Source organism: Microcebus murinus, chromosome X, assembly GCF_040939455.1.
Source record: "Microcebus murinus isolate Inina chromosome X, M.murinus_Inina_mat1.0, whole genome shotgun sequence".
NCBI classification, from domain to species: Eukaryota; Metazoa; Chordata; class Mammalia; order Primates; family Cheirogaleidae; genus Microcebus; species Microcebus murinus.
The window spans coordinates 1,489,452-1,515,456 of NC_134136.1; the positions used below are offsets into that span (position 1 = coordinate 1,489,452).

Genomic DNA, 26,005 nt, shown 5'->3' on the forward strand with positions numbered 1-26,005 from the left:
CCCACGAAAATCAGGCAGGGCTGATAATTGTACTTCAGAGAAAGAAGGGAAAGAGTTGGTGGGGATGAAGGTTCTTCCTACTTCTAGTAATTCTTGCAAAGGGCCCCATTTCTTAAATGGGGCTGTTGGAATCTGCCTGTGAGCTTTGGTTGGCCACATTAACAATGTATTCTCCTCCGGATCTCAGCACAGGCCAACTAGCAAGCTGCGATAATAGAAGTGAAACCCACCCCGTTGTAATTCCTCCTGAGATCCTAACCAGGATTTAGAAAACACCCGGATATGCTCAAAGAACCGTCCCGGGTTTTGTACTAAACCAGGTCCTGGAAGGAACAGGACATTCCAGTAGTTTAGTTTCTGGAAAAGAGGGCACTTACCCTCCCCCTACTCACCCACATTAACCCCCACCAAATTTGAGTCCCGGATTTAATTTATGAGGAAGACCCTGTAATCCAGGATACTGACTGAGCACAGCTGGAAGGCTCAGGCTGGGGTCTGCAGTTCAGCATCAATGGTCCTCTGACATGAATATAGAAGGGTTTTCTCTAGCAAAGGTAAGCTTTCTTTCCTCTTTTTTCAAACCCTACCTCACATGCCTTCCTGTGTAAAAAAAAAAAAAACAAAAAAAACTTTATTCAGCTGGGTTTAGGGGAGTCCTGGACACTGGGAGAGAAAGACAGTGGCCGAGAAGCTAAAGCAAGTTTGTCTGGGGTGCAGGAAAGTTAAAGGAAACAATAGCTTCCTTTTGTTTCTCTCCCCCAAATGGCCAGGACCACAGTGGCTTGACTATTTCAGGGCCAATCCTGTAGTCATGGAGAATAGCTCATTTTCCTGTTGAAACAGCTTGCTTATCTTCTGTTTCACCGGTTGAGGAGTTTATTGAGGTAATGGATCTGAGAACTTCATAAATGGGAGGCTCAAACACTTACAAACAGCCATGTTTGGTTTCGTATTTTGAGACTAAATTAGTATAGAGCCAATAAATGCTAGCTGAACCAAGCTAAACATCTGAGTAATTTTTTTCACTCTGTAGTTAAATACCAGGAATCCTTTAGGAAACATGGGTTCAAATTCCGGTGTTGCCAGTAAACGGCTGCCTGACTTTGTGCAAACCCCTGCACCTCTTTGGTCCCAGTTTTCTGTATATCACATAGGGTGGTGGAAAAGATGGTTTCTAAAGGTTTTGTGGATATGTGAATCTATAATGCATCGTTTTTTCATTACTGATCATCTATTGTATGCCAAGAAAGCCCTTTGCTAGGGGCTCAAATATCCATTATTTTGTTTTAGCCTCAAAATGAACTGTGAAATAAATATCCCCATTTTTTTGGATGAGAAAACTGAGCCTCAGGTGAAATGATTTATTGAAAGGCCATACAGCTATTACAGGCAAGAGATAGTATTTGAATCAAGGTCTTTAACTTCACACCAGTCTGTTTTGTATAACAGAGTTAATAAAGCAAAGGACCAAAATGTGAATCTTGATGGAGGGTTCTATTAGGAAAGCTGCTGAGAGATTGGAGACAGGGCCCAAAGGATAGCTCAGTATTCCTTTATTGCATTGAGTAATACTTTGTCTAGTATGAGCCTGTCCAGTCCAATGTAGCCTAACTCAGAAGGAAGATGGAGGGAGAGAAAATAGCATTATCACGTTGAATGTACTTCTTGCAAATTCTAGCGGAAACAATGATGCAAATTGTCATCGATGATGGGAACCAGGCCCAGGTGACACTGGGATGACAGGAAAGTAAGGTAAAGGCAGGGGAGGCTTGACTTAATGCTGGCCAACCTTTTCTCCAGGTTGTAGCAAGGTCTCAGTGTACATTAACTAAATGTTAACTAATGTTAACTAAATGTCTAATTCCAAGTAGTCCAGAAATTCTTTCTTTTTTTCCCTTCTTTTGAATGTCTCTTCCTTCTGCCTTCCTTTTTACTTTAAAAAAATTTCTTTTTAACTTTTCCCCAGGATTCTTGCTCACCTTACCTATTTCAATCCTCCTTTACATTTCCTTTTCTCTTCTCTCATCAGTCTTGCTCTTCTCTGTGGGCTCAGCTGAGGAAAACATATCCTTGCCCAAGTGAAACATTTACACAGGGCTTTGATGTCTTTTATCTCATTTGATCATAATAAACTCATGAGGGGCCCAGAGATAGTCCCCATTTAAGAGATGAGGAAACTGAGGTACATGAATTTAAGTGACTTAAGGTCATATAGCCAATAAATGATGAACCCAGAGCTAGAATCTATTTTTTTTCCAGTGCCTGAACTCTTTCTACTTCACCATGAAATATACAAGTGGTTATAAAGAAATTTCACGGATTCTCCTTTTCTTCTGCTCCTTTTCTTCTGCTCTTATGGTGTATGCTATAACCAAATTCAGCAACAACAGCAATAACAACGACAAAGTCAGCTTTGAAGAGGAAAGAAAGGAGGTCAGTAATTAGAAGGCAGGAAAACTAATATTTATCAGGTGCTACTAAGTCCCCAGATGCTATGTAAATTTATTGTATTTAAGCACAGCTTAAAATGGCACTCAAACCTAAATTTATCTGACTCAAAAGTTCTGGTTCTTTACATTATACCATGTTGCTTCCAATGAGAGAATAATCTCAGCCGGGGATATATGCATTCTCATACCCATGTACATATGTCTGTATACATAGTCTGTGTCACTGTATATGGAAACTTATGAGTGTTATGTATGTTTGTGGCTACACATAAAATGGAAAATGTTTGTGACCCTGAGACGTTTCATTTCTAAACCGTTTTCTCATCTGTAATAATTATAGTCACTAATACTTTTTGATCACTTGTGCACTTAAGCACTCATTTGTGTTTTATGCACTTATAGGTCTGAATTTATTTAATCCTCACAACTCCATAAGGTAGCTAATAGTATTAGTTCCATTTTAAAGATAAAGATACCATGGCTAGAGAAATGAAAAAGTTTTCCAAGTTACACAGCTAGGAAAAGTGGAGCCAGGATTCATTTAGGTAGCCTAATTCCAAAGCCCATGCCCTGGATGCAAAATGGGAAAGAACAATCCTTATCTCTCAAGATCTTGAGAATTCAATAAGAGGGCAGATAGGAAAAAGACACTGATAGTGGCTTTTCTGCTAGGAGAATGCTACATAGCTTCTCTTGCCTCCCATATTTTATAGTCTAAGGTCCCTGGGGCCATTCCGAAGGCCTGTTCTAATCTCTCCCAGGAACATTTCCAAGTTTACCATGTACTTCTCTAATTGTGGAACTCTTACCTGGGACAATTTTCCATCTAGGTAGATGAGTTCAAGGTACAACTGCCTTGCTGACACCTCTCTGAGAAGGAAGCTTGTGTGACCATTGTATGTAGGTGCATATGATTGTACGTGTGATTCATCAGTGAATATGCATATTGGCAGCATGTGAGAACAGGAAGGGCTCTTTGAGAGCTCTTTATATACCACATTTTGTAGTTCTGCACTTGTGCATTTCATTACATTATCAAATTTCTGTGAACCCAAATGGCAAGAACTATATATTCCAGCTCTATATAGTCCATGAGTTTATAGATGAGGAAATTAAGGCTCACTAATGTGAATAAACTTTCCTAATGTCACTCTAAATGAGTGGCAGAAGTTGAACTAGAGTCAACTGGTGGGAAAATGTATGCTTGTGCCTCTTTATGTCACTTTAACAGTATCTGTTATGGCCCACCTACCAGACCCTTATCACCACATCTGGTACTAGATACACAGAGACCCCTAAGACATGATATCCTCTCAAAGAGTCTATAGTCTAATTCGGGAAATAAATACAGTTCACAAGGCAGCGCATCAGACAGCAAGATAGCAATAATACAAAGTCTGACTTAATCTAATTGGGTGCTATAGAGAATAAGTAGTTCTTCACAGGACAGTGATATGGAGAGGCTAAAGGTGGCCTTTTAGAGCAGTTGGGATTTAAGTTTGCCCTTCGACTAGAAATATAGAAAGTATGGTATGTGGGAGACTATAAAAATAAGTTAATAAACTGTAGCTAGGAGGGAGAAGGAAGAGAAAGGAAACTAGAAGTTACTGTTTGCTATGTTGCAAACACTGATTATACTGGGACTCTTTAATGTAAACTTTCTTAATTATTTCTCCAAGGCTAATATTAACATACCCACTTAAGAAAACAAGTTCAGAGTGGTTCAGTTCAGAGTGGTTAAGTAATACCCAGGGCTATACAGTGGTCAGTGGGAGAGCCAGGTTTTGGCAACAAGAACACAGAAATGAGTCCTTCCTTACACCAAGGGCTTTCTGCCAAATGTAATATGGAAACTGGGGATTAACATTTGAGTCACCTCTGTGTTTGGAAGGGCCTGAGAGTTTGTAAGGAAGTTTATAGGTCTGTTTCTTAATTAGGGTAAATATCTGAGCCTAGTTGGTATAAATATCTGAGGATTTCCTGTCTATATGTGAATGTGTACATAGCTTTGATTCTCTATTTTTTTTTTTTTATTTTGGCATATTATGGGGGTACAGAGATACCTTAAAGCGACACAAGTGAATATACCATTTGATCCAGCAATCCCATTGCTGGGCATCTACCCAAATGATCCAGTGACACTCTTCAAAAAAGACACCTGCACTCGAATGTTTATAACAGCACAATTCATAATTGCAAGGCTGTGGAAACAGCCCAAGTGCCCATCAATCCAAGAATGGATTAATAAAATGTGGTATATGTATACCATGGAGTACTATTCAGCTCTAAGAAACAACGGTGATATAGCACATCTTATATTTTCCTGGTTAGAGCTGGAACCCATACTACTAAGTGAAGTATCCCAAGAATGGAAAAACAAGCACCAGATATATTCTCTATTTTTGATTAATAGTGCCTATTTCATGTGTTTGGGTTGAAGATTTAGTGAAATAATTTATATAAAGCACTGAACATAGTGTTTAGTATGTAGTAATCTGTCAATGAATGGTAGCTATCATCATTATCATCATCATGATGAATGTAATCCATTCGGTATATCTCTGCCTATCTGAGCATGTATGTCTGCTTTTAAAGTGATCGTAGCTGTATGTAATTTCATGTTTCAGAGTGTATGTGTTTTTTCCTATATATGGCCATAGCTGTGGGCATATGTATGTTCTCTGTGTATATACATGTGAGTAGGCAAATATGTTTTTTTAGAAGGTTGTATAGCACAGTGATTGAGATCAGAGATGCTGGAGTCATACTTCCTAGGCTCAAATCCCAACTCTACCAATTGTTAACTAAATGGCCTTGTGTAAATTACTTTACATGTCTGTTCTGCAGTTTCTGCACTGTAATATCAGGATAAAAATGGCATCTACTTCATAGGGTGGTTGTGAGGATTAAATGATTTAAACTATGTAAAACACTTAGAATGGGTATACCAGGCACATACAATAAATATATAAATTTATTAATATTATTCTGAAAGTGACTAAGGCTTGGTGTGATAGAGTGGTTTTATGTGCAAATGAAAGTGTGTACATCTCTGCTTTTAGGTAAGACTGTGGGTGACTGTGTATGCAGGCATATGCATATGTGTGCTTACATGATATAATCTGTGTTTCTGAGTTTGACTGTAGCTGTGTGTGGCATGACTATTTCATCCCAGCCCCATGAAGTCTAACCTCTTGGCTTATGTAATGAAATGAGAGGCTAAGGTCTGTTTCTGACTCAGGATTACACCTGTGAAATGGGTTTGTGCATAGCTTTAGTAATCAGAGAACATTTCTCCTGAGAAGTTCAAAATATTTCCCTCTAATATTCTCATTTATTTTTTAACTTTCAAAGTATAACACACATTTAGAAAAGCACAAATTCTAAATTTATAGCTCAATGTATTTTCACAAGCTGAATACACTTATATAACCAGCATGTAGATCAAGAAACAGAACATCACCTAGAAGTCTTCCTCCTCTTCTCTTCCCAGTTACTGAGTCCTACTTGAAGGGCAAACACTATCCTTACTTCTGAGAGCATAGATTACTTTGACTGATTTTGTACTTTACATGAATGAAATCATACAGTATGTACTCTTTTGTGTCTGGTTTCTTTCTGCAACATTACATTTGTGAGAGGTACCCATATTGTGTGTAGTTGTAGCTTGTTCATTATTATTGTAATATAGAATTACAATATATGAATAAAATACAATTTACTCATTCATTCCAGTATTCATGGACATTTTGGCTGTTTGCATTTTGGGTTTATGAATATTCTAGTAAATGCCTTTTGTTGAATTCTCATTTGTTTGAAAATACAATTTATAAAGGGCAGGAAGTGGCAAAAGTGAGTCTTCCCTTTTTGCTTGTGGAAAACTAGAGGCAAAGGGAGAATTAGTGACTTGATTTAGGCACTGAGTATGTCAGTGGCCCAATCAGGCTTCTGGTGTCCATTTCCTGATTCTTGGGCCACAGCACATTCTTCTTTCTACACTGCTGGAGGAACTGGATGCAGATTTCTCTTCTGGAGGAAGTCACACACAATAATCAGCACAGCTGACTTTTTAACTTTGCCCTCCAAAGTCCAATGTACAGAGATCATTTAACACTTGTTGAACTGAAAGAAATCAGGTAAGTTAAAGAAACTGAACTAATTGGGATTTGCTTTCTCAGTTACTTATCTGGCTCTTGCCTTGTCAGTTTTCCAGACACATTCAAAACCCCTTTGTTCTCTTTCTTCCACATCATCAGCTTTCATTTGCCTGTTTCCCGGAGTAAATTGGGCTATGGAACCAGGCCACCTCCTCTGGGCTCTCCTATTCGTGCAATCCTTGTGGCCCCAAGTGACTGATGGTACCACTCGAGTTTACTACCTGGGCATCCGGGATGTGCAATGGAACTATGCTCCCAAGGGAAAGAATGTCATCACAAACCAGCCTCTGGACAATGACACGTAGGTTTAATCTCTAGTTAGGTTTAATCTATCTAGTGTTAGAGTCACAGAGTACTTGTATTAAAATTTTCCTTGAGGGAATTTATCCCCTATACCTAATATTTTGAAGTAATAGTCAACATTTATTAAGCTTTTACTATTTGCCAAGCTCTGTCCTAAGCTCTTTATGTATTCTTTTAGTCACCAATAACAACTGTCTGAGTTAGGAACTATGATTATCTCCATTTTACAGATGGGGAAATTGTACACAGAGAAGTTAAGTAACTTGTTCAATATGCCACAGATTTGGAAGTGGCAGAGTCAGCATTTAATCCAAGTAGCCTGGCTCTAGAGCTTGTGGTCATAACCACTATGCTCTAAGGCCTCCCATATATAGCAGGGCGATGCTAAGTCAGGCCACATCAATGAGGAGTTGACCATGTAAAAAGAGTAAGTCCACAATTGGTTGTCTTCTCATTACTATATATTACATTGAACCATGTGAAATTGCCTTTATTTTTTGTAGGTTAAAAGTGTTCAAATATTAGCAATTTCATATGCTTCCCATTTTCTAATGGTTAAACCTAAAGATTTCATGTTTTGATCAGTACAATCCCATTTATTCTTATTTTGTCTTATACAAAGAAGGACACTTTTGGTCAACCTCCTCTGGAAAAGAAATTTCCAGAGGTTTGAAGATGGGAGCAAAATTGTGACTCTCCTTTTTTGTCTTTCCCAGAGTGGCTTCCAGCTTCCTAAAGTCTGACAAGAACCGAATAGGGAGAAGCTACAAGAAGACCATCTATAAAGAATACAGGGATGACTCATACAGTGATGAAGTGGCCAAGCCTGCCTGGTTGGGCTTCCTGGGGCCAGTGTTGCAGGCTGAGGTGGGGGATGTCATCCTTATCCACCTGAAGAATTTTGCCACTCGTCCCTATACCATCCACCCCCATGGTGTTTTCTATGAGAAAGACTCTGAAGGTAAAGCATTCTACCCCTTCTTTCTCCCATTCCCAGCAAATATCATATTTCCTTTACTGCATCTGAGAGAAGAGATGGGAGCAAGGATTGTCTTTTCTTCCTTATTGATCTGAGGTGACAAAGACTCTGCTTAGAGTAAGCATGGCTGGGTCCTGGTATTACTTCTTCTTGGGCAAGTCATTACCTCTCTCTGGGCCTCAGATTCCTTATCAGGAATGTGAAGATACAATCTGCCTTTTGTCACAAGGAGCTACGTGAATGACATTTCCATAGGATATTTTAATATGCTTTGAAAAGAAAAGAGAGTACAGTGAATGGAAGGGATTATTTATTCTAGTGTCACAGTCTTCAGAAAGTTCCATACTTTTTACTAAGAGTGAGGTCAGCTTATTTATGTATAACTCCCATTGTCTCTGGCCCAATGGTCTATAATACTGACAACAGTGAGTAAGGAGAATAGAGAGGGAAGTAAGAAGATTCCAGCTTGGCCACTAACTCCCTATATGACCTTCATTGGACAAGTTACTCAGTTTTTTCTTTCCTACAATGGGGGAAGTAGACCAACTAATCACTAAGTTGACTTTAGAATGCAATTCTGATTTTCTGCTTTTTATTTTCCAAAGTGAGTGCTTGAAGGGAGGGAATTCTGTCTTCTCCTTTGCTTCTATGCTACTAGCTTTGCACTACCAGATCAGGCCAAGCAGCACTTTCCCTGGCCACAGCTCTTTCCCCGTGACTGCAACCTATCTCCACCTATGGTTGATGTGAGGACTGGGTTTTTGTTTTGTTTTGTTTTGTTTGTTTTTGGCTAAATATTTCCTGAATTTGTATTCTCAGGTTGTGAGGAATGTTTTGCTGGGCCTTAGAACACTATGTTTTACAAGACTGGGCCTACATGTCCCATATGTCAACCCTCTCTTGGTTTCTATATCTGCCATGCTCCCTCTCACTCATTCTAGGACTAGGCATGTGCAATTTCATTTTCTAGGCTCCCTATACCCAGATGGCTCCTCTGGACAGCTGAAAGCTGATGACTCTGTTCCCCCGGGGGGCAGCCATGTCTACAACTGGACCATTCCAGAAGGCCATGCACCTACCAATGCTGACCCAGCATGCCTCACCTGGATCTACCATTCACATGTAGATGCTCCACGAGACATTGCAACTGGCCTGATTGGACCCCTTATCACTTGTAAAAGAGGTACGGGCACCAGGAATGAGCTATGAGATGCAGTTTGGGATATCTGGGGAAGCAGTGATGTGGTTGAACCACCTATATGTAGGGAAGCAGCCCGAGTAGTGTTAATTCAGCACTCTTCTTTATTAGCAGGAATAAACCTTACCAAACTCCCTTTCCACTATTTTTTTTTCTATTTCATTACTTTTTTTCCTAAAAACAACCTGACAAAAAACAAAACAATATTTCTTCTTTCTTTTTTTTATTATTTTACCTTTAAATCTCAGATTAGTCAGATGAGAGTCAGGCCACATTGACGTAAGGTTTGTGATATGAGTTTAGGTATGGATAAGATGGAAAGTGTGGCCATAAGAGTTTGGGGTGGATTGAGGACTTAGTTAGGAATAGGATATGTTCAAGGAATGGTCAGGCCACCAAGGTGGCCTGCAACACCAGGGTGTTGCAGGAATGTGGTCAGGTTCAGGCCCTGGGTTGAATACATGGGCAGTGGTGGTAGAAAGGAATTATTCTGGATCCTCTGTGTCCCACCTTTAAGTTCTAGATTTAACTTAATTGATGGTTTTATCTAAGGGGGTTGGAAATAGAAATGAGCACCAGAAGGCTAATTCTGCTTTTCTGTTGCTGATGGATTCCCTAAGGCCCCTTTTCTTCCTATTCCTTTCTTATGAGTACCCCTTTCAGCTTACTGTTGCTAAGGAAGGGAGGTTCTCAAGAACACCTTTCTTACTTGCCCTAGGAGCCCTCAATGGGAACTCCCCTCCTCGGCGGCAGGATGTGGACCATGATTTCTTTCTGCTCTTCAGTGTGGTAGATGAGAACCTTAGCTGGCATCTTGATGAAAATATTGCCACTTACTGCTCAGATCCTGCCTTAGTGGACAAAGAAGATGAGGCCTTTCAGGAGAGCAACAGGATGCATGGTGAGCTGGGAGGAGGTGGCCACATTGTGACAGTGAACAATGATGGACGGCCTCCATTGGGCCTACTATTTGGTGGGTGCTTTCACATACCTGGTCCTTTTTAATACTTATAAGGACCAGGAGGAGTAAATGGTTTTTCCCTATTTTACCTGTAAGGACACTGTGGCTCCTAACACAATGTAGCAGATTAATGGCACAGCTAAAATTATAACCTTAATCTCCAGCTACCTTGTTTATATCCCCTGGCCTACTCTGGGCTTATATCCATTATGGAATTGACCATATTAATTAAATTAAAAACAAACTAAAGGCATGAGTGGAGAACCTGAGGCATTAGTGGAGAACTGATCTTGGGAATAGAAACAAGTTGATTTTGTTTTTGTTTCATTAAGGAAGTGATTTACTTACCTTTGGTGACAGGGGTGGGCTCAAAGCCACTTTGTCCCAAGGGGAGGTGAACATTCAGAGGTAAGATGTAAACGATGGCTTGGACAGCTCAAATTTCCCTTGAGTTTTTTTTTTTTTCCTTGAGTTTTATACCAATTGATTATAATAGCTACATTAATTAATCAGCTAATTAGACAATTGTCCTGTGGAAATTTCAGAAGAAACCTGTCTAAAAGGAAAGAATAGCCTACAAAGTAATCTCATTCCTTGGAGAGTTTCTTCAGATTATTGGTTTGGAATAGTGGCTTTAACTACTTAATAGTTCTGTGGACTTTGGAGAGGAGTAATTTCACCTCTCTGAGTATTAGTTTTCTCATTTTTTTTTTCTGTTGAATGACACTAATGACATCTGCCTATTTCTCAGGGCTATTTGTGAGATTTAAATAAGATAATGCATATGGGTCAGCACACTGTGTTCCTTAAAGCCCCATCTAAATGTTACCTGTTATTATTGTCTAATGGTAAGGCTTCTCTCTTTGGGATGCAGTTTCCTAACTCTGATATTTTCTTTGGGTTTTCTTTTGCAGCAATCAATGGCTTTGTCTTTGGGAATTTACCAGAGCTGAACATGTGTGCACAGAAGCGTGTGGCCTGGCATTTGTTTGGCATGGGCAATGAAGTGGATGTCCATACAGCTTTTTTCCATGGACAGATACTGACCACCCGTGGACACCGCACTGATGTTGCTCACATCTTTCCAGCCACCTTTGTGACTGCTGAGATGGTCCCCCAGGAGCTGGGCACCTGGTTAATTAGCTGTCAAGTGAATAGTCACTTTCAAGGTGAGGTCAAACATTTCTGACTTTTGGGGTGTAGGAGAGAGGTATCAATAATGGTCACCAGGAGCCTGGGCTTCTGGCCTAGAGCCATAATATAGGTTTTCTAGGTGAGGCATCTTAGTATAAAGGATGAAACACTAGACTAAAAGTTTGGGGACCTAGGTTCTTTCCTGGCTCTGCCATCAAATTGCTGGATAACCTTAGGTATGTCTCTTTGGGTTTAATCTTCCCAATTCAAATGTAAGGTGGCCTAGAGATGAATAGGTAGGCTCTTTTTTTTTTATTTCAGCATATTATGGGGGTACAGATTTTAAGGTTTCAATAAATGCCCTTTCCCCCCCTCTCCCCACAAGTCTGAGTCTCCAGCATGACCATCCCCCAGATGGTGCACATCTCACTCATTATGTATGTATATACCCGCCCCCCTCCCCCCTACCCAATACCCTATTACTGTAGTACCTATGTGTCCACTTAGGTGCTGTTCAGTTAATACCAGTTTGCTGGTAAGTATATGTGGTGCTTGTTTTTCCATTCTTGGGATACTTCACTTAGTAGTATAGGTTCCAGCTCTAACCAGGAAAATATAAGATGTGCTATATCACCGTTGTTTCTTAGAGCTGAATAGTACTCCATGGTATACATATACCACATTTTATTAATCGATTCTTAGATTGATGGGCACTTGGGCTGTTTCCACAGCCTTGCAATTATGAATTGTGCTGTTATAAACATTCGAGTGCAGGTGTCTTTTTTGTAGAGTGTCATTGGATCTTTTGGGTAGATGCCCAGCAATAGGATTGCTGGATCAAATGGTAGATTCACTTGTATCGCTTGAAGGTATCTCCATATTGCTTTCCATAGAGGTTGAACTAGTTTGCAGTCCCACCAGCAGTGTAGGGGTGTTCCTCTCACTCCGCATCAAGGCCAGCATTTGTTATTCGGAGAATTTTTGATAAAGGCCATTCTCACTGGAGTTAAGTGATATCTCATTGTGGTTTTGATTTGCATTTCCCTCATGATTAGAGATGTTGAGCATTTTTTCATATGTTTGTTGGCCATTCTTCTGTCTTCTTTAGAAAAGTTTCTGTTCAAGTCCTTTGCCCACGTTTTAATGGGGTTATTTGATTTTTTCTTGCTGATTTTCGTGAGTTCTAAGTATATTCTAGTTATCAGCCCCTCATCGGATGCATAGGATGCAAAAATTTTCTCCCATTCTGTAGGTTGTCTGTTTACACACATGACTCTTTCTTTGGCTGTGCAGAAGCTTTTTAGTTTGATCGTGTCCCATTTATTTATTTTTGTTGCTGCTTTGATTGCCTTTGGGGACTTCTTCATAAACTCTTTGCCTAGGCTGATGTCTAGGAGAGTGTTTCCAACATTTTCCTCCAGAATTCTAAAAGTTTCATACCTTAGGTTTAAGTCTGTTATCCAGCGTGAGTTGATTTTTGTGAGAGGTGAAAGGTGTGGGTCCTGCTTTAGCCTTCTATAGGTGGCTATCCAGTTTTCCCAGCACCATTTATTGAAAAGGGATTCTTTTACCCAGCATATGTTTTTATCTGCTTTGTCAAAGATTAGATGGCTACATGAGGATGGTTTTATATCAGGATTCTCAGATCTGTTCCACTGATCAATATTCCTATATTTGTGCCAATACAAGATTGTTTTAATTACTACAGCTTGGTAGTATAGTTTGATATGTGGCATATTAATACCTCCCATTTTGTTTTTGTTGCCTAGAATTACTTTGGATATTCAGGGTCTTCTTTGGTTCCATACGAACCGTAAAATTATTTTTTCTATATCAGTGAAGAATGCTGATGGGATTTTAATAGGTATTGCATTGAATCTGTAGATCAGTTTGGGTAGTATAGACCTTTTAATGATGTTGAGTCTGCCAAACCACGAGCATGGTATGGATTTCCATCTGTTTACATCCTCTGCTATTTCCTTCCTCAGTGTTTCATAGTTCTCCCTGTAGAGGTCTTTTACGTCCTTGGTTAGGTATATTCCTAGGTACTTTAATTTCTTTGTTGCTATTGTGAAGGGAATTGAGTCTTTAATTTGGTTCTCAATTTGATTGTTGTTGGCATATATGAATGCCTCTGATTTCTGTGTATTGATTTTGTATCCTGAGACGTTACTGAATTCATTGATCAGTTCCAGGAGTTTCTTGGTTGAATCTTTAGGGTTTTCTAAATATAATATCATATCATCAGCAAACAGTGGAAGTTTGATCTCTTCTGCCCCTATTTGGGTACCTTTAATTCCACTTTCCTGTCTGATTGCTGTAGCCAGGACTTCCAGCACTATATTGAATACAAGTGGAGATAGAGGGCAACCTTGTCTGGTTCCAGTTCTAAGTGGGAATGATTTCAATTTTCCCCCATTCAGTATGACGTTGGCTATGGGTCTGTCATATATGGCTTGTATCATTTTTAGGTATGTCCCTTCTATGCCTATTTTCTTAAGTGTTCGTAACATGAAAGGGTGTTGAATTTTGTCAAAAGCTTTTTCTGCATCTATTGAAAGAATCATGTGGTCTTTGTTTTTGCTTCTGTTTATGTGGTGAATTGCATTTATAGATTTACATATGTTGAACCATCCCTGTATCCCTGGGATGAAGCCCACTTGGTCGTGATGGATTATTTTTTTGATAAGCGTCTGGATTCGGTTAGCTAAGACTTTGTTGAAAAATTTTGCATCTATATTCATTAAGGATATTGGTCTGTAGTTTTCTTTTTTTTGTTGCATCCTTTCCTGGTTTTGGTATCAGAGTAATATTCGCTTCATAAAAGGTGTTGGGGAGGTTTCCGTTCTTCTCGATGTTGTGGAATCGTTTCTGCAAGATAGGTACTAGTTCTTCTTTGTAAGTGTGGTAAAATTCGGGTGTGAAACCATCTGGACCAGGACTTTTCTTTCTAGGGAGGTATTTAATTGCTGTTTCTATTTCAGCTCTTGAGATTGGTCTGTTCAAGGAATCTATTTCTTCCTTGTTGAGCCTAGGGAGGCTGTGTGTTTCTAGAAATTTGTCTATTTCCTCCACATTTTCCAGTTTGTGTGAATAAAGATTTTTGTAGTATTCATAAATTATATCTTGAATCTCTTTGGGATCAGTTGTGATATCTCCTTTTTTGTTCCTGATGGAGCTTATTAGAGATTTCTCTTTTCTGCTTTTCGTTAGCTTAGCCAGTGGTGTGTCAATTTTGTTTATTTTTTCAAAGAACCAAGTTTTTGTTTTATTAATCTCCTGAATAGCTTCCCTGTTTTCAATTTTGTTTAGTTCTGATTTGATCTTGTTGATTTCACTTCTTCTACTGGGTTTGGGGCTGGTCTGTTCTTCTTTTTCCAGCTCTTTGAGTCGTTTCATTAGATTGTCTATTTGTGATCTTTTTGACTTTTGGTTATAGGCATTTACGGAGATAAACTTTCCTCTCAGAAGTGCTTTAGCTGTGTCCCAGAGGAGTTGATAACTTCTCTCTCCATTGTCATTTTCTTCATAGAATTTTTTCATTTCCATCTTGATTTCTTCATTTATGAAGTAATCATTTAGTAGGAAGTTGTTTAAATTCCACGTTTTTGTGTAGAAATGTGAGTTTCTGTTAGGGTTGATTTCTACTTTTATTCCACTGTGATCTGAGAAGATACATGGTATGATTTCTATTTTTTTAAATTTCTTGAGGTTTACTTTGTGTCCTAGGATATGGTCAATCTTAGAGAATGTCCCGTGAGCTGATGAGAAGAACGTATATTCAGTGGATTTTTGGTAGAATGTTCTGTAAATGTCAGTCAGACCCAATTGTTCTAGAGTTTTGTTTAAGTCCATTATTTCTTTATTAATTTTCTGTTTGGAGGATCTGTCTTGTGCCGTCAGTGGGGTGTTGAAATCTCCAGTGATTATTGAGTTACTATTAATCCATTTGCTTAGCTCCAGTAAGGTTTGCTTTATGAATCTGGGTGCACCTAAGTTGGGTGCATATATATTTAATTGTTATCTCTTCTTGTTGAACTGTGCCCTTCACCATTATATAATGACCCTCTTTGTCTTTCACTACTTTTGTTGGTTTAAAAACTACATTGTCTGAAACTAGAGCTGCCACGCCTGCCTTCTTTTGGCTTCCACTTGCTTGGAATACTGATCTCCACCCTTTTATTTTTAGTCTATATGCATCCTTGCAGGTTAGATGTGTTTCCTGATGACAGTATAGACTTGGCCTGTATTTTCTTATCCATTCAGCCAGACTATGTCTCTTGAGTAGAGTTTAAGCCATTCACATTTATTGAGAGAACTGATAGGTAAGGTAGATTACTGTTCATTCTGTTGGGTTGGATGTTGTTGCTTTGATTTCTCTCCTGAGCCACTGTAATATCTGGCCTTTAATCTTTGGGTTTTGGTTGTTTTTATATTCATGAGTTTTTATTATGGTGTTCTGTGCATAACACTGTTTTGAGTACTTCTTGTAGGGCTGGTCTTGTCTTGGTGAATTCTCTGAGACTTTGCTTATCTGAGAATGTCTTTATTTCTCCTTCATATATGAAGCTTAGTTTTGCAGGGAATAAGATTCTAGGCTGGGCATTGTTTTGTTTCAGAAGAGTAAGAATGGGGCCCCAGTCTCTCCTTGCTTGTAAAGTCTCATTAGAGAAGTCTGGTGTTATTCGAATTGCTTTCTCTTGTATGTTACTTGCTTCTTTTGTCTTATAGCTCTTAGAAGGGCCTCTTTAGTTGATATTTTGGTCAGTCTGTGACTGCATGTTGTGACGTCTTCCTGTTTGCATTGAATCTCCCAGGGGTCCTCTCAGCTTCTTGAACTTGTATATCAAGATTTGTAGCAAGGCCCGGGAAATTTTCTTCTATTATATCTTCAAATAGCTTGTCCAACCCTTGAGGTGTTCTTCTTCCCCTTCTGGTAACACTATGACCCTCACAATAGGTTTCTTCACAAAATCCTACATCTCTTGTAGGCTTTGCTCTTTTCTCTTGTTTCTCTGCTCTATCTCTGTGAATGATTTCTTTAGTTGGAGGGTGTTATCTTCAAGCTCTGAGATTCTTTCTTCTGTTTGATCTACCCTGTTCTTGAGACTTTCCACTGTATTTTGTAGTTCCCTGAATTGATTCTTCATTTCCAGGAGTTCGGTTAAACTTTTCTTCATTGTGTCTATTTCTTTAGTGAACTTTGTTTCCAGGTCCTGCAGGCTTTTTGTGGTTTCTTTGTGTTGGTTAATGAGTTGTTCTTGAGGGTTGTTGAATTTTCTGATGATCCACATTCGAAATTCCTCTTCTGCCATTTTTGTTCCCTGATTTTGGTTGGTGTCTGTTTCTAGGGGGCTGGTGCTCCGTTTGAGGGTGTGTTTTCCATTTGGTTCTTCATATTTCCGGAGTTCCTTTGCTGATTTCTTCCCATGTCGATCAGTTTTTGTTTCTTTCCTGTAGGTTTTTGTTTGTGTTTTCACATGCCTTGTTTAGTTTCTGAGCTGGTAGGTGGTATCTGTGGGTGAGATTTGACCATTCCCTGTATAATGAGTCAGTATGTGCCATGAAAAGGGTGTGCAGGATGTCCTCCCTGTCAGTAGGTGGCGCTTGCTTGGAGGAACAGGCTATGCTGTTGTTTTTGTATCCTGTAACCAGCTCTTGTTCCTTAGAGAGGCACTCTAGTGCCTCAGGTGGTCGGTGGGGCCCTGGGACTTCCAGGTGTGTCCTTTTCTCCCCTTCAGTGAGGACTGGTCTAGGAGAGAGTCTGGGCAGAGCTGGATTGGGTAAGCCTGCCCTCAGGCACCACCAATGCCATTAGCACTGGTCAAAGTTCTGTTCTCTGCTTCCAGGAAAATCTGTCAGGGAGGGGCTGGAATGGCTCTGCTCAGTCAGAGAGTCTACGTGTGTGGTGGGGCTGTCTGAGACCCGCAGTCTGGAGCGGGTCTGGCTTCTTTCCACCATCCCCAACTCTGTGGCTACTTCTGGGCCTCTGCCCGCAGGCCAGACCACATGCCACCAGGCCTCCCCTGGCTGTGATGCCAGCCGGGAGGTTCCCTGCGCAGGAACGCCACCTGGGTTGGGTGTACGGTCTCCCTTTGGGAGGAGGGTTGCCCTCTATGACACTGATCTGCCCCTGAACGACACACACCTCAGTAGCTGTTCACGTATATCCCTCTGTGCCCTGGGCAATGCAAGACCTCAGTGCATGGGATCTGGTCTGCAGGTCTGACCTCTGGGTCCCAGAGTTCAAACTATATCCCCTCCAGGGAGAGGAGTGCCAGTCCCAATTCACCCACAGCTGTGTCTATGTCTCTCAGCCTCAGGGTCTGCCCTGTTCTCCTGGGATCACCGTGCCAGGGGCACCTGGGAGGGCTGGCGGGTAGAGAGCTCACAGTCTCAGTTCCCCTTAGTCAGCTGTAGGGCCCCAAAAGGGAAGGTCCCGTTCCCTGTAGGTGTCTCCGGCTGGTAGCTGTATTGTCTCTCTGGGCAGCTGCCGATAAGGTTGCGGGAGGGGAGAAGGAGGCAATATGGTGCCAGCCGCGCAGCTCGGGTCTGTGCATACAGAGGTGCCCCGAGGGAGTTGGGAGCCTGGTGCCGCGTCCGCTACTGGCTTACGGCTCACTGGTGGCAGCTGTTGCTGGGCTGGTGTCCGCAGGTCTCTCCACTCGCTGGGGAGCCCACCAGCAGTCTGAGATGCAGGGGAGGGGAAACGGCATATTCACCTACCCTTCCCGCTGGTCTCCGGGCTGCTCCGGCAGTCCCAGCTTCCAGTTCTCCTCCATGACCTCTTCCTGTGGAGTCTCCCGTGGTCTCAGGTATTCCTCCTTCCGACCCTCGTCCGATGTAGGCTCATCTTCTTGTTTCTTTCTTCTAATTTTTGCTAGAATCTGTCTTTTCTGCAGAGATACTCTGTCTGGTGGTGTTTCTCGTCATCATCTTGATTCCCTCCTCAATAGGTAGATTCTTAAGCAGCCTTTTTTTCCTCAGAATTCTAAGGAATTAAGACCTGGAGGCATTTTCATCTAATTGAACAAGGAGTGAAGGAGAGATTAGTAAAAGGAGAGTTTGGTTTCTGCAGGAGATCATTGAGTATTGTGGGTAAGTGATGACACTCTAGTTGGAACTCAACAGCAGTAGTAGAAGTTTTTTTTTTTTTTTCAGAAAAAAGTTAAAGTAATGGCATTTCAGAGAAATGCAATGAGGAGCAGCAGAGGGGAGAAAGAACATATAAGGCAATGGAAAGAGCACTAGATAAGTGACTGGACGGTTTGAGTTGTGGTCTTAGCTTTGTGAAAAACTCACTATAATGACTTCAGTCAAGTACTTTCCCATTTCTAGGCCTCATTTGCCATATCTATAATATATGGGGTTGGTCTAGATAGTCTCTAAAATCCTCTTTAGTTCTCACTTTGCAGAATTATTTGATGTGTTTAAGAGGATATAAGAAAAGTGATATGTATGTGTAAGTAGATTTCAATGGGTGAGGAGTTATAGACTGGTGGGACAATGAGTCTTGTGTGTTAGGTTTGACCTAAATAGGGGACAGTTATTTATGCTCCATCATACAGGGTCTGTCCTCAGCTACCAAACTTCCTGAGTAAGTGAGTATGAATATGGATTAGGGCCAGGGATGTAGCATGATAGTGGAACAAGCATGGACCTTAGAGCCAGACAAGCCTGGATTCAAATCCTGGTTCCACCACTTGCTTAGTCACCTTTGGTAAGTCATGTCATTTTTCTCTGAGTCACTGTTTCCTCATCTGGTGTTAACAATAATAATGCCTACCTCATAAAATTGTAATGAGGATTTAAAGAGATAGTGTGGTCTTGAATCTTAGAGACTAGGGGGATGATGTGACCAAGATAGTGGATATCTGTAGTTTAAAGACGGGAGCTGAAGTCTCAAATCCACTGATGACTACTTGTGTGATCTTGGGCAACTTAATCTCTCTGATCTTTAGTTTTCTTCATCTACAAAAGAGAATATTAAAAGTCTATTTCATACAATGGGTGTGAAGATTGATAGAAATAACCTATGTAAAGCACTCAACACAGGGCCTGGCATATAATATAACACATGTTCCTTCCTCCTCCTTCATATCTCAGATTTCTAATTTATAAATTTTGAATCTCCTTGTGGTGGTGGGACTCTAATGAGATAATGTATCTGAATGACTTCTGTAAGCTGCAAATCAGATATAAAAGACTGTCATCTATTGTCATTATGCCTCAATGTAGTATCTTCCAAATTTGAAGACATTACTTAGAATCTACATTTTCCTGGCAGTCAAAAGTCTGAAACTTCTTCATTGATAGAAGATTTTCAATTATTTTGGGAGCTTCCCAGTTTCTAAATAATTTGCTACTCCTTAATTTGATACTCCACCAGCCCCATGAAGTGGATTTTCCTATTCTCCCCATTTACAAAAGAAGGAAGCTCAGCCTGAGGAAGTGACTTGCCTAAGGTCCTATAGGTAGTGGTAAAGCTTGGGCTTGAAATCAGGTCTCCTCTCTTCATTCTCTGTAGTATTGCTATAATGTGAGCCTTATGGAATGGCAGGAATTAGGATCTGGTAAACCAGTCAGTGATGAATAGATGGAGGTACTTGAATTCCCTCACTTTCCCAGTCAAGCTCTTTAGGAGTAAGAGAAAGTGGCCAATTTCAGGGCAGGGATAAATGGACTAGTGGAGAGTGGGAGGAGGAAACACTAGAAGAAGGAGGAAGGTGAGTCCTCTGGGTAGAAATCGTATTGGGTAGAATGGGACCAGCCATTATTTTCTTCCTCCAGATGGCATGCAGGCACTCTACAAAGTCACGTCTTGCTCCACGGCCCCTCCTGTGGACCTGCTCACAGGAAAAATTCGGCAGTACTTCATTGAGGCCCATGAGATTCAATGGGACTATGGTCCAATGGGGCATGATGGGAGTACTGGAAAGAGTTTGAGAGAGCCGGGCAGGTAAGAGACAGTGGACTCCCTATCCCTATTCCTAGGCCCAGTCCCAAATGCCTATTATCTCCCTCCCCAAAATCTCTCACTTCACTTGGGGGTCTGAATCATTGTCTGGCTGGGGTTACATGACACAACTGTTAGCCAAGTATGTGTGGCTCCTTAGAGGGCTTGCTCTTGGGGAGCTATAAGTAGCAAAGCTTTTTGTAGGGTTTGTCATATCCCCAGCAAAGTGTCTAAGCAGAGTTTGAGGTTGGTTGGTCCTGCTATAATTACTGGCCATGTTCAGAAAGGAAATCCCAGGTGGGACCAGTTCTTGCATTAGTTGAACTGCCTTTCCTCTAGCTTTTCTTCATTTTAGCCATTTACATTCTTGCTCCTTCCTTTCTTTTCCATAGTCTGAAGGAAGCATTTCAGCAGGTGTATTAAAAACCATTCTGAAAGAAAAAACACTCTGAGAAATGTAGGAAGAATAGAAGCAACCTGCCCTGTGGGTATTCCATGCTCATCTTTTAGAAGGAATTTCTCCAAGTTCTCCTGACTCATCCATGACCCAGATGTGGACAGGATAGAGCAGGATGTTAGTGCCCTGCTCATTTGCTAGGTCTTAATTTATACTAACTCACTGGGCAATCAGTGATACTGGGTCTTTCACAGAAGAGGCCATTAGTAAATGACTAGGAGAGGGGAAGATACTAGGGCATTCATTATGTTTATTCTTGCAGCAGGAAATAATGGAATGAATATACAGAAAACTTGGGAAAGTTTTCAACTTGGCTCTTGAGTCCCAGCACAGTTTCTAGAATCTCTGACTGGGCTTGTTAACTTAGTGGGCTTTGATTAGCGTCATTAATAGTTAAGGATGGTTAAGGACAGATGTACATTGTATAATTCTGGAGGGCAGAACTGGTACCAGTGTCTGGAAGTTTCAAGCAAGAATATTACATCATACCTTAAAGAAGAACTCCAATAATTAAAGCTATTCAACAGTAATAGAGATTGCCTTCTCTGAAAAATGTGTTCCCTGCCTTTGGAAAGGCTCAAGCACAATCTATATGTCACTTACTAGTAGTGTCACCAAAGGATATATCTTCACGGATGAGAGTTAACCAGGGTGATCTCTGAGGTGCTTCCTGACCATAAAGATCCATAACTTGATGAGACTAAGGGTGATATTGGAGTCTATTTGATAATCAATAAAATCATATGACATTTGCCTCTTTATATGCCAGTGACTCAGACAAGTTCTTCCAGAAGAGTTCCAGCCGAATTGGAGGCACTTACTGGAAAGTCCGATATGAAGCCTTCCAAGATGAGACATTCCAAGAGAAGGTGCAGCTGGAAGAAGATAAGCATCTTGGAATCCTGGGTGAGGAATCTTTAACTTATAAAATTCATTGACTAGAGACAGAGGAATGAGGAGGACTTAGAAATTGGAGGCTAGACATGGCTCAGGGGCACACCGTAGAACAGCATCTTCAAAGTGAGTTCCAAGAGATAAGTGTTTTGTGGAAAAAAGTTATGGGTCTGAATTTGTTTGAAAAACATTAGATTAAAATAGTCAAATAGTATTTTTTGCTGTAGAACTTGTGAGAACCTTGGATTTATTTTTATTCATCATGAATCTTCATTGAACCTTTTCTTTGGTGAACATCTTCCTGTACCATTGTTGGACAGTTCATACTTCTAAAATTGCTTCTCTAGGAGTATTCTTGGAAGACTATATAAGGAAGCCATACTGGCCAGGTTCTTGACACTCTGGAGCCAGGAGCAGATTGGCATGACATACAGACATGGTTGCTGTCTCACCATAGTGAGGGACATAGAGCCATACTTAAAGTTTGACCTTGGAGACAGTATCCAGAAGGTCTAAAGCACAGTATTAAAAGAGTATAGAAAAGTTAGGTGTGTTTTAGTAACATGGTGGAACCAGGAAATAAAATAGATGAGATGAGAAAAAGGATTTGGAGATGAAAGTAACATAATGGACCGTATTCTGGGGATAGGTATGTGCCAGTTGATTCTAGATCTGAAAATGGAAAATAGGCCCTACATCAGCTGGATAGAAAGATATTAGGATGAGAAAACCATCTTAGGAAAGAGGGATGGTGGTGATTATGAAGGATATATCATTGGCCAGGGTTCCATATGGGTCTCTAGTCTTTGAGCAGAGGTGAGCATTAGATATGAAAATTGAGTAGGAAACCAAGTTAGAAACTCTGACCTAGTGTTAGAACCAGCATAAATGCTCAGTCTTGGTACTTTTGGTTAGCATCAAAGGTATCTCAAGCTAGGTTAGAGGTGGTGGGTAGTGAAGGATAGAAATGTCCAGGAGTTGTTGTTTGTGGCTAGATTGCTTAGTCTAGGACCCGGATAGAGGGTTTAATAATTTTCTTTTCTCAGAATTGGTTTCAGATTGAAGTCAGCTGACATCTTAGATGGGTCCCAGTAGGAAATGCATCTATGGGAGCTGGGACAATAAAATTAGGGGAAATGGGATTGGACCTGACATTGAGTAGAGTGAGAGAAAATCATGGCCTCAGGTCCTGGTTCTGCAGCTAATAAGCCTTTTAAATTTGAGTAGGTAAATTCTAGCTCTTTGAGCTGAAGTTTCCTCATCTATAATCTGGAAATAATAACCCCTGCCCTGTATGCCTTAGAATGATACTTGACAGTCAAAATGAGATAACAGATTTTATGGTCCATTTTATAACTATAATTTGAAATATATTTGGAAGGGATTATCTTATTATTGTAAAGAAAAGTTTTCTATCTTTTTCACTTTCTTTTTTTCTCTCTCCGTCTTCTATTGCCTTCCTCTCCTTTCATGTCTATCTTCATTCTCATTGACTCTCCTTCCCTTTTTCCAGGGCCAGTGATCCGGGCGGAGGTGGGTGACACTATCCAGGTGGTCTTCTACAACCGTGCCTCCCAGCCATTCAGCATGCAGCCCCACGGGGTCTTTTATAAGAAAGATTATGAGGGCACTGTGTACAATGATGGTGAGCCAGCAGGGTTCCTAACAAATGTGGGTTCCAGGTGGTAGCAGGTGTCTATAGAGGACAAATAAATGAGGGGTGGGGAGGGAGAAGGAGGTAGAATTAGTTGCCACATGTAGACATTGTTGAATGAATGAGTGAAATAATAGAAAAGCAGAGCTGGGCTCAATAATAAGAGATAATTTCTTTTAAATATATTCTAATTATAAATTACGTATATTATGGAATTTTGAAATACATAAAATTACAAAATAAATAAACATCATTCACGGATAAATTTCCATGTACATTTTGATATACCTATTCATGTTTTTCCGTGCTTATAAAGTATAGATAGGTATGAGATCATATGGTTTGTACAGTTTTGCATCCTACTATTCTTATCATTCTATTGTGTTTGTTTTCCCATGCCATTATAATCTTATAAACATTTTAATGACTGTATAATACTCTATCACATGGATTTGCCATAGTTTATTTACCATTATCCTCTATTATTTGGACATATGAGTTTTTTCAGTATTTTTGAATATTGTAAATCAGGTTGCAATGAATGAATGCATGCATCCTAGTTCACATTTCAGATTATTATCTCAGGAAAGAATCCTAGTAGTGGAATTATTGAGTAATTCATTTCTTGTTTTCTCTGAGACTATTAACACATGTTAATTCTAAGCCAAAAATATAAAAAAAATACTGAAAGCATAAAGGGCAAAGTTGCAGATAAATCCAAAATAAAAGAACATTCTACAAGGCAACTGGTCTAGTCTCTTCAAGAAATCAGGGTGGAGGGGATTAGAGACATAACAACCAAATGCAATCTACAAATCTTAACTGATTCTGGTGATAAAAATAGCTTTATGAGACATTTTGAAGATAATTGGAAAATGTTTTATTTATTTATTTATTTTTTTGAGACAGAGTCTCACTTTGTTGCCAGGCTAGAATGAATGCCATGGCGTCAGCATAGCTCACAGCAACCTCAAACTCCTGGGCTCAAGTGATCCTCCTGCCCCAGCTTCCCGAGTAGCTGGGACTACAGGCATGCACCACCATGCCTGGCTAATTTTTTCTATGTATATTAGTTGGCCAATTAATTTCTTTTTTATTTATAGTAGAGACAAGGTCTCGCTCTTGCTCAGGCTGGTTTCGAACTCCTGACCTTGAGCGATCCGCCCACCTCGGCCTCCCAGAGTGCTAGGATTACAGGCGTGAGTCACCACGCCCGGCCGGAAAATGTTTTATATAGACTGGATATTAGATAATGATGGGGAATTTTCTTAGTCATAATGGTATTTATATTAACATAGGAGATGCTTGCTGATGTATTTAGCAGTAAAATGTCATGATGTTTGCATTTTACTTCCAAATGATTCAACAAAAGCATACAAACAAAAATGGGGGTGTTTGTATAAATATACATACACAGATGTAGATAAATTAAAGATGGAAAAGTGTTAACAATAGACTCTGGATGGTAGGATGATCATTGTACTATTCTTTAGAGTTTTCTGAATGTTTTAAACTTTAAGGAGTTAGGAATAGTTAATGAATAGAAAAGACAGGTTAAAACCATCCCAAATTATACCCCCCCCATTGTTTTAAGCTATATTACAAAATATATCCTTGTATATGCTTCTTTGCACACTTTTATGATTATTTCTTCGGAATATATTTTTAAGGTATGGAATTGGCTGAGCACAGTGGCTCATACCTGTAATCCCAGAACCTTAGGAGGCTGAGGCAGGAGAATCACCTGAGCCCAGGAGTTTGAGGTTACAGTGAGTTGTGATTACGCCACTGTACTCCAGCCTGGGCAATGGTGCAAGACCCCATCTCTATTAAAAAAAAAAAAAAAAGATAAGGTATTGTTGTGTCAGAGGGTACACATATTAAAATTTTTGGTACCTACATTCAAATTGCTCTCAGGAGAGATTTGCAGTGTTATCAATTTGGATTTGAATCATTGAGGATGCCTTTTCTCACCTCACCAGCACTGGGGCAGTCTTTTTGATCTTGTCAAAATGATAGTTTTGTAGGGAAAGAATAACATCAATAAAACTCACTGTTGTTTTGATTTCCATTTGTTTGATTACTTTAGGTTGAACATTCTTTTCAATATTTAGTGCATATCTTTATTTGTGGACATGAACTTTTTATTTATTTATTTATTTCAGCATATTGTGGGGGTACAAATTTTAAGGTTTCGAATAATGCCCTTGCCCCCTCTCCCCCACAAGTCTGATCATCAAGCGTGATCATCCCCCAGATGGTACACATCTCACTCATTATGTAGCGGACTTGAACTTTTAAAATAAACAGCTTTTGATAAATTTTGTCAACATTATTTCCAAAATGGTTATTCTCATTTATACTCATCATTTTTATGGGTGAATGAGAGGGGTAGATGCCATCTGAACCACTCTTTGCCATCAATGATTATTATAAATTATAAAATCTTGGCTAATTTAATAGATAAAAGTTATCTAGATATTTTTATTTATATTTCTTTGTTTACTGATATCTCAAAAATTTAAAAGTATATTCCTGTGTATTGCTTTACCATGTCCTGCATCCATTTTAGAAATTATAGCATTAGTGTTTTTTCTTTTTTTTTTTTTTTTTTTTTTTTTTTGAGACAGAGTCTCGCTTTGTTGCCCAGGCTAGAGTGAGTGCCGTGGCGTCAGCCTAGCTCACAGCAACCTCAAACTCCTGGGCTCAAGTGATCCTTCTGCCTCAGCCTCCCGGGTAGCTGGGACTACAGGCATGCGCCACCATGCCCGGCTAATTTTTTTTTTATATATATATCAGTTGGCCAATTAATTTCTTTCTATTTATAGTAGAGACGGGGTCTCGCTCTTGCTCAGGCTGGTT

The 26,005-nt window shown here is 40.0% G+C and overlaps 1 protein-coding gene across 2 annotated transcripts in view; it reads left to right on the forward strand.

The window, feature by feature from the left end:
* The first annotated feature begins 329 nt into the window (after positions 1-329).
* Positions 330-26,005, forward strand: part of HEPH (hephaestin) — a 64,927-nt gene continuing 39,251 nt past the window's right edge. Inside the window, exons 1-9 of one of the 2 annotated variants that reach the window (XM_012738779.3) lie at positions 330-554; positions 6,707-6,908; positions 7,627-7,871; positions 8,860-9,072; positions 9,806-9,988; positions 10,963-11,217; positions 19,973-20,141; positions 21,365-21,501; positions 23,003-23,134. In XM_012738779.3, the coding sequence (XP_012594233.1) occupies positions 6,742-6,908; positions 7,627-7,871; positions 8,860-9,072; positions 9,806-9,988; positions 10,963-11,217; positions 19,973-20,141; positions 21,365-21,501; positions 23,003-23,134 (1,501 nt within the window). In that variant the 5' untranslated portion in view covers positions 330-554; positions 6,707-6,741. The remainder of the gene's footprint in view (positions 555-6,706; positions 6,909-7,626; positions 7,872-8,859; positions 9,073-9,805; positions 9,989-10,962; positions 11,218-19,972; positions 20,142-21,364; positions 21,502-23,002; positions 23,135-26,005) is intronic. The other variant, XM_012738776.3, reaches the window with a different exon arrangement.